This window comes from Balaenoptera musculus, chromosome 2, assembly GCF_009873245.2.
Source record: "Balaenoptera musculus isolate JJ_BM4_2016_0621 chromosome 2, mBalMus1.pri.v3, whole genome shotgun sequence".
Taxonomy (NCBI): Eukaryota; Metazoa; Chordata; class Mammalia; order Artiodactyla; family Balaenopteridae; genus Balaenoptera; species Balaenoptera musculus.
Genome location: NC_045786.1, coordinates 19,421,973 through 19,430,997, shown reverse-complemented (window position 1 = coordinate 19,430,997; position 9,025 = coordinate 19,421,973). Strand labels below are relative to the sequence as shown.

Here is a 9,025-nt window from a genome sequence, read left to right as displayed (position 1 = left end):
CCAGGCAGGTACCACAAATGCGTGATGTGTGTTAAAAAAAAAAAAAAAAAAAAACCCCAAACGTGGGTGGGTGCGATAGTAGCAGAGACAGCGGCCTGAACCGTAGTCCAGGGAAGGCTGGCATTCAAACACAGAAACCTCATCCCCACATGCGGTGTGGCCCACATGCCACCAGTTTGTAACTCCTGGGGACCCTGGTTTAAAGATGCTAGATTCTATCAGCCTCTTGCTTATTATATGACTTTGGTAAAGTCACTTAGCCTCTTTGAACCGCCGAATGGAACTAAACCATGGCCCACAGCTCAGAGATAGTGCTACGACAGGTCGGCCAATGTGTGTCAAGTTCTGAGCAATTCTTGGGTTTTTCTTGCATGAACAATTCCTACTAGTACGAGCGGGTGGCGAGGGCTGCCATAAGATGACAACGTAGCAGATAATGGGGATCTGGGAGTTCCTGTTGGCACAGATCCTAATGTACTTTTGAAGACGTTGATTAATGAAGCTGCGTGTCCCTCGTGAGGTGAGGCCAGGATAACACTGCTCGTTTGCAGGTGTGTTGAGAGATGGGAACCCGGGGAGAGACAGGGTTGGCCTCATCCCAATGGGGAAAGCAGAGGAGGCTTGAGCTCAATCTCCTAAATGCCTCAGGTGTGACCCACAGATGCTTCCCCCAGAGGATCTAAATGGCCTTTTCAGGCCAAAGCTGGAAATCCTGCAGGCCTCCTGCTCCGAAAGAAACACGCATTGCTTTACTGCTGTGGCTGAACTATTGCTCATGTTTATTGAAAAGGCAGAACATAATGCATCCGAAGAGATCCAGCTTCCACAGTTCTCCAAATGCTGGCTGTAAATCACTGTTAGGCTTGTCATTCCCTTGGGTGGCAGCAAAACTGCTGTAATGAAACGTCCCTGGGAAGAATAAACCACAAGATGTGCCTTCTATTGTACCAGACCATGAAGATTACAGCTGATGAAGTGCTGGCAGAAGCTTAGCAGTAAAGAGCCCTTGGGCAAAAGTCCCCATGCTGTGCAGTCCAGGGCGTTGACTTCTCCTCTGAGGCCATCGCCTACCATCAAGACCCAAGTCTCACAAGGCTCAGGCCCCAGACGCGCTACCAGAGCAAGAAGGACATGGTTTTTCTAAAGGCAGTGGATGGAAGTCTGACCCTAACTGCCATTTCCAATGGAGAGGATGGCATTGTCGGGCCCTCCTGTATCTGGGGTGGTAAAGGGGCACCTTCTACCTAAAATAGCAGGGAAGGGACACTGGTTGGTTTGGAGAACCATCATCAGAAGATAACCAAGGGATGGGCACTTCTCAGTCACACAGCTGGGACGCGATCACATGTGGCTAAGGGAAGGGCTCAAGTGTTAGGTATTGTGAATATCTTTTACTTGCAATACTCTTTCTAGAGGTTTCTTCCCAAAGAAGGTGAAGCGATCGTACAGAGGATCTAATGCAGTGAGAAGTGGGCTGATGTGCAGACACTGCTCCCAGGGTCTGCCTGGACAGTCCAGGTGGGCGGAAAGCATTTGCATAAAGAAGCCAAGATCGGAATGCCCTCAACAAGCCCTTTTGGGAGCAGAGCCTGGATAGCAACGAGGCAAGGTCCCCTGACCCCAGTAGGTAAGGAGGTGTCTTTGCACAACAGAAGTTCACAACATATTGGGTCAGCTCGCCTCGAATTCAGAGAAGTTGGAAGTAATCACTGAGCAAACAGTAAGTTAGAATTTACCAGGGGCTGAGATACTGTTTGAGCTCTTCCAACTTAGAAATGTGCTTTGATGAAACAGGACAGGCCCATAAAGGCAATTCCCCTTTAGATTAAAGGGGCCCATGGGAAACCTCTGTAACTCTGGATATAGCTGAGGTTGGAAATCAGGTATAATTCTTCTTAATTACCTGCCACCTCCAGCTCCACTCCCTGACTTGTGATGAGCTCCCTAAGTCTTAATGACACCAGAAGATTCCTTCAAACTCACGGTTGTCCTGCTGCTTAGAGCTGGGACCACGCTGCCTTTCTTCAGAAATGGAGGCTGAACCCCTTGAGTTCTTGTACCTGTAGAGATTCTAAAATGTTCTTTCCCTAATAAGTGCACTTTTTCCAAGCTGCTCCTGGAAGCCAGGGACAGGCCCCAGGCAAGCACATGGCACTGCCGGCATCAGAGCACTGGGTGTGGGACAAGGCCAGGGAAGGGCAGGAGGCCGGCAGCCAAGGAGATAGGAGACTTGCCCTGTAAACCAACTAGACGCTACCAAATGCACAGTAAAAATATCATCATCTACAAGAGTTCTTGAGCTATGTGCGCGTATAAACCCAGTGTCCTTTTCCACTCCCTGCGAGAGGCCTCAGCGGGTACCAGGTGAGGCCAAAGGCTCCATCCCTGCTACCCCCGCAGGTAGGCGGCGCCCGCGGGCTCGCGGCCCAGCGCGTTGATGTGCGGGAGCGCACCTGCCGCGGCCGCCAGCTTCTCGCTCAGCTTCTGGTTCAGCAGCTCCAGGTGGCGGCCGTTCTTCCGTGCCTGCCGCAGGGACCTCTTGACCTTCTTCACCCGGTCCCGTAGCTGCTTGTTCCGCTTCTCCAGGGTGGCCACCTTCTGCTGCAGCTTCTTGACGTGGTCCTCCTCCTCAAACAGGGCCTTCTGCACCGAGGAACACATGAGCTGGGGAGGAAACACCAGGAGACGCAGGTGAGTTTCAGAAAACCTCCCCAGGTAAGCTTCCTGGTGCTGCCAGCCCGGCAACACCGACCCCGATGTCACCCATGGCCCCAGCCCGGGATAAGGACAGCCCTCATGCCCCCTTCGTGCTTTCACCCTGTGGACCCCAAATGCAGAGGCCCCCTCTTTTGCTTTCTGTGTTTGCGTACCCTAGATAATTTTCTTTTAAAAAGATACTCCATGGTTTTGTCTTCTTACATGCCTATCGATTTGCATCCTATTGAGTCCCTGTTGGAGCAGGTCACTCTTCACTTTTTGCTCTCATTCAGCAGTTTTGCCTGTTCAATTCTAATCTGGCTCTAGAACATTTTACAGTAAAGCCAAAGCTTGAGGATCACCCACTTGGAAGCGAAACGGGATCCACAGAGGGCCTTCAGCGTATTTCCACGAAAGGGCTTTGCCTGCACTGAGACGCAAATACCCTCATTCTGGAAACCTTTCTAGTCATCGTGGGATGGGCTGGAAGTGAGTGTCTCTTTTGAAAAATTGAGTTTTTGTTTCTAACCTAAGCCACCTTGGTTTCTTACAGAAAAAAAAGATATATTCTAAATATGTCACTCTAGCAAAAAGGACAGAGCTCAAGTGACCCAAGAAGTAACAGAACAAAACCCGAAACAGAAAGATGCACAGAGAATATGAATAGTCTACAGGAAAGGTAATATACAAATCTCTCTTAAACATATGAAAAACTTAGCCCTACTCTTAATAAGATAAATGCAACGTAGATCCACAATGGATTGCTTTTTTTTAACAAAATGAAATTTTGATTTTACCCTTTGGTAAAATCAGAGTCAGCATTTGGGGAAATAGGCATTCTCATATACTGTGGGTAGAGTGTAAACTTCTATAAAGAGCAATCTGTGTCAAAATGAAAATTGCATATACCCTTTGATCTAGTCATTCTGGGACTTCATCTGATAGAAACACTCCCATATGTGCAAATATATATTTATATATTATATATAGGATAATTATAATTATAATATGTATTTATATATATACACACACACACACACACACACACATAAAACAACTAACACTGTTATAAGAAGGTTGAGGAATGACATTGGCGTCATGGCCATATGAGACATCCCTCTTCCCACCCCCAACAAAAATGGCATCGATCCATGAACAAAAGTGACTTTAAGAGAACTGGGATCCACCAAGGGACCCAGGAGGAGTCTTGCCCACCCATTGCATCTAGCATGCCTATCTTTCTGATTGCTTGCCTGTCTCTAGTATTCTATTGTGTCCACAGAACCTATTTTTCCCTGTATATGCAAATTGTATGTTTATAAGTGAAAATGTTAATACATTAAATGATTGTTCATTTTAAAGCATAAAAAAAAGGAAACATCAGTCCTGGCTGTGGACCGTTCAGTGGTCGTAAGCTTCCTCCAGCCCCTCTCAGGCAAAGGACCTCAACAGATATTTCTCCAAAGATATACAAATGGCCAACCAGTATATGAGAAGGTGCTAGACATCACACATCATCAGGAAAATACAACTCAAAACCACAATGAGCAGCAGGCAAGCAAAGGAACCTGTTGTTTGTTCTCACTACACGCCCCCACCCCCCACCCCCGCTCCGCTGCAGCAGGGGTCCCAGTAAAGCCTTGACTGAATTCGGCCTCTGATCAATTTCTATTGATTTTAGGAGGCCAAGAATCCTAGTTGGTAACATATTTTGTGGTGCCTAACGCGGGGCTTGTCCCTTCTGGGGAGAGGATCTGGGCACCTCCGGGACCACCAAACGCAGCTTCCCCGTGGGTGACAAGCGGCTACCTGAACCTCTTGTTTCAGCATCACCTCGTTTGGTAAGTCTGCCTTTCTGGCCCCCGAGGGGCCTCAGTACACTCATTCAGGCAACGCTTCTCCCCTCCCCTTTGTCCCTCACCATTTTCCCTTTCCCTCTCCTGAAATCTCTGTAGTTCTCTCTCTGTCCTCTCCTCCTTCTGTCCTGTCCTTCCAAGAGCGTGGATGTCGGGCAAGCTACAGCTCCCTCTGGCCGGCAATGGCTCACCTTGACGGGTGACAAGCAGAGGTGGGGGCGGCTCCCTTCACACCTCGCAGACCTTGGTCCAGCGGGCTCTCCCTGACTGGAGATTTATGAGCGTGATAGAGGTTCACACCTCATATCGTGTAGTGGGCTGTAAGTCCGATCGTCCCAATAGTCTCACCTTTATGTTCCTGCCGCCAAGAGAAGTCCCGTTGGGAACGAGCTGAAGCGGCAGATTTCTATATACTGGTGCATGCGTGGGTGAGAGTCCCGCCTGTGGGTCGGGGACCCACAGACGACGTACAACTGGCTGGTTTCCGGGCTTGATCAGCCCGGTGGGCAGTGGACAGGGTGCTCCCTCCTTCACTGGCCCTTTCTGGAAGCGTGCAGATTGGTACCTGAATAGACGGCCGCAGGGGGCGGGCTGAAAAGGCAATCTCTCCGTTTCTTTTTCAGTCTTTTCTGTCCCTCCTCCCTTTACCTCTCCCTTGGTCCTTACCCCTACCCTCCCATCCCCTTAATCCTGAAAACTTCTTGTTTGTGTCTTTAAGTTTTGCGATTGGTATCTTTGTGATGTAGTTTTTGTCTGTCCAGCTGTTCCTGCAAGTCTCTGCCGACATTGTGAGTACATACAAACACAGCCCACGTTGCCTGAGACTCCAGCCCTGGGTTACTTAGTGGGATTTTAAAGAACAAAAAGAAAAGACAGGAGCTTGCATCTCTCTCTCCTCTGCACTTGCAATGTCACTATTCTGCCTGAGCTCAAGGGGCTTGCATCTCTCTCCTCTGCCTTTGCAATGTAACTCTTCTGCCTGGGCTCTCAGGAACTACCTGATTCATCTGTTGTCCCCCAGACTGAGGGGGAAAAAAAAGGCCATTTTAAATTCAAGCGGGAAAACTATGAGATCTCTGCTTCTATAGAAATTAACTTGTCTAGCTTAAGCTGTGGGTTTAATTAATTAATACAGACCCATCTTTAGAGTCATCAACATTAAGTACAATACTTTCATTGTATCTAGGGTTACTGGAAGTCTGTAAGTGCATATTGTTCCTGTTATAAAAATCTGTCAACAGGGATAATAACCTGATATGATTAAATTTTTAAGTAAATGTAACTGGGATAAGAACTCTTTGCTAAACTACATAGGAATAAAAACGTCCACCTAAAACAGTCTCTCCAATTTTTGGTAAATTTGAAGCTAAAGAAGTAATTAAGATAGAAATTAATTGTATATTCAGGCCATTTCAAATAAGATAAACTATTGGAACATTAATTGCTAAACAGGTCTAAATTTACCTACTTTTGTCTTCTTGTGAGAGAGAAATTAAGCTGTTTGGTGCCACCTTGAGATGTTCGCTACCAATTTATGGAATGCTAATGTGAAAGACAGTTCATGGTTGCTTAAGGAAAGTAGGATGCGTAAGAAAAGAAGGTATGAGGAATGGAAATATATTTTGTTGAAAGGAAAAAGGAGGGCTTTGTCCTAGAGCTGGCTGTTTCTGAATGGGGAAAGAATAAGGGACAAAGCATGGCTACAGAAAGTTGCAGGTTTGCGGAAGAGGAACATTAGGAACTTTGTATGTGGTCAGGATTTTCTATGGTTGGATTAAATTTAATTAGGTAAATGGATTTTAAGGGTAGGTTGATGCAAGACTGGCCTTGGTTTCTCTGTTCTCTTAGGAGAGAAAGTTTTCCCAGGATCAGGTTCAAAGTCAGCCCCCACCTTTCTCCCCTTCGGGAAGTAGCAATGGCAACGGAGGGATGATTAGAGCGCACAGCCCCTTCTCAACGGGAGACTGAGGAGCCCGTACGGAGAGGTTTGGCAGGTTCTCAGAGAACGCTGACAAATTTAGGGATGAATTTATCAGGCTGGGGTTGACATTCTCTCTCACCTGGCAGGACATCATGTTTATTCTGGCCCACTGCTGCACCCCAGATGAAGAGCGCATACTGAGAAAGGCCAGGGAAGACGCAGATGGCCGACTGGCCACCAATCCACACGGCCAAATGTATCAGGTGGGTGGGACGCAATCCCAGAACATGACCCACACTGGGACTATGAAAGATCGTGTAGGCCAGGCTAGGATGAGACATCATATTACTTGTCTATCAATCAGAAAGAATGAAAAGGTATATGGTGAAGCCTGTAAATTACGATAAGGTCTGAGAGGTTACACAGGAAGAAGGTGAAAGCCCAGCAGGCTTCCTGAGCCGGGTGACAGAGGCATTCAGGAAGTACACCAATACAGACCCTGAGTCCGCAGAAGGGAGGACGACACTCTTGGCCGTGCATTTTATCACCAAGGCTACTCCTGATATCTGGAGACAGTTACAGAAGCTTGCGGCTGGGCCCCAAGCCCCACTGTCAACCCTGAGGAGGCCTTCAAGGTCTGTAACAACCGAGACTTAACAGAAGAGGCCGATAAGGATAAGAGGCTAAGAAAGAAAACGCAGCTTCTGGCTGCTCTGACTCACCCACCACCTCGAGGGGACCCTGGAGGGCTGAGAAGGCTGGACAGACCACCAAGAAGCCCCTTGGACCCAAACCAGTGTGCCTTTTGTCGGAAAGGGGGGCACTGGAAGGCGGAATGTCCTGGGCGCCCAAGGGGCAGCCCCAACCGGCCCCAGTTCCTTGCAAACCTCTCGGATGAGAGATTCCCGCGCACCAGCTGAAGGGGCCCGAGCACCTGCTTGGGTCACCCTCGATGTGGCAGGTAGGAGAACTGAATTTCTTATAGACGCTGGCGCTGCCTGCTCTGCTCTGACTTGGCCAGCTGGCCCCCTCTCCAGCCATGACTGTGCTGTGACGGGAGTCGATGGACAGCCAAAGGAAAGGCGATTTACATCCCCTCTTGCCTGTGGAATCGGGTCCATTATTATTACTCACTCCTTTTTGTACATGACAGAATGCCCTGTCCCTTTCCTCGGGAGAGATTTGCTAAATAAGTTAGGAGCTAGTATATTCTTAGGTCAGGGTGAAGTCCAAGAAGGTAATCTGAACGGAGAATGCATCTATTAGTAGTCCCAGATGACCCACCTGCTGGGCATCAAACTATGCCCCAAGACATCCCCCAAGAAATTACAGAACAGGTAGATCCTGCAGTTTGGGATACCTCGGTGCCAGGAAGGGCAAAACGTGTTCCCCCAGTAAAAATAAGGTTAAGCCTGGGGAAAAATACCCCTGGAAGAGACAATATCCTTTAAAGCCTGAGGCCCTGAGAGAAATCCAACTGCTGCTCAGCAGATTCCTGAAACACAGACTCATTAGGCCCTGCCAATCCCCTTGCAGCACCCCGATCCTCCCTGTACAGAAGCCTAACAGGGAGTGTCAGTTTGTGCAAGACTTACGAGCATTAATGAGAGCTTTGCAATTAGGGAAGGATAAGAAATTAAATATTTTCACTGATTCTAAATATGGGTTCCACGTGCTACATGCTCATGTTGCCATATGGAAAGAAAGAGGCATGTTAACCTCTAGAAGTTCCCCCATAAAACATAAAGATTTGGTTCTGGTCTGTTAGAAGCAGTGTAGCTTCCTACCCAGGTAGCAGTAATCCACTGCAGGGGCCATCAGAGGGATGGATCTTTTGTGATCTTTTGTGAGCCAAGGGAACAGCAAAGCTGATCGAATTGCAAAACAGGCAGCTGAATTGCAGGAACCTGAACAAGTTAAGGCTCTAGTGATTGGCCCCCCTGAACTCCCTAGCCTTCCCCAGTTTTCCCCACAGGAATAAGAAAATGCTGAGAAATGGAGCTATGAGAAGGGAAGCACAGGCTGGTATAAAAAGGAGGATAAGGTTCTAATCCCTGAAGCCCAACAATGGAAACTCACCAAGAGCTTACATGACGCCACCCACTATGGGAGGCATGTACTATGGGACTTGATGCAAAAGGCTTTTTCAGGAAAGGGGCTTAAAAGAACAATAAAACAAGTAATGCTTGCCTCGCCTGTAATAACCCACAGGCCCATCCAATGCCCCCTTCGTTACTCAGGCCAGTTCAACGCCAAGGGACATACCCGGGGGAAGACTGGCAGTTAGATTTCACCCAAATGCCCCCACGATCAGGATATAAATACCTTCTGGTGTTTGTTGATACTTTCACAGGATGGGTTAAAGCCTTCCCCACCCGATCTGAAAATGCCATGGAAGTCTGTAAGTCCCTTTTGAAAGAAATAATTCCTCAGTTTGGACTTCCAAAGTCCCTTCAGAGTGATAACGGGCCCTCTTTTATAGCCAAAAATCACACAGGGGCTCACGACAGCCCTGGGGCTAGACTACAAGCTACACACCTCTTGGCACCCC

At 48.1% G+C, this 9,025-nt stretch overlaps 1 protein-coding gene across 1 annotated transcript in view; it reads right to left on the bottom strand.

Moving 5' to 3' along the window:
• Positions 1-767: 767 nt before the first annotated feature.
• Positions 768-9,025, bottom strand: part of LOC118891200 (coiled-coil domain-containing protein 3) — a 104,140-nt gene continuing 95,882 nt past the window's right edge. The window contains exon 3 of the mRNA XM_036844890.1: positions 768-2,664. Within this exon, the coding sequence (XP_036700785.1) occupies positions 2,389-2,664 (276 nt within the window). The 3' untranslated portion in view covers positions 768-2,388. The remainder of the gene's footprint in view (positions 2,665-9,025) is intronic.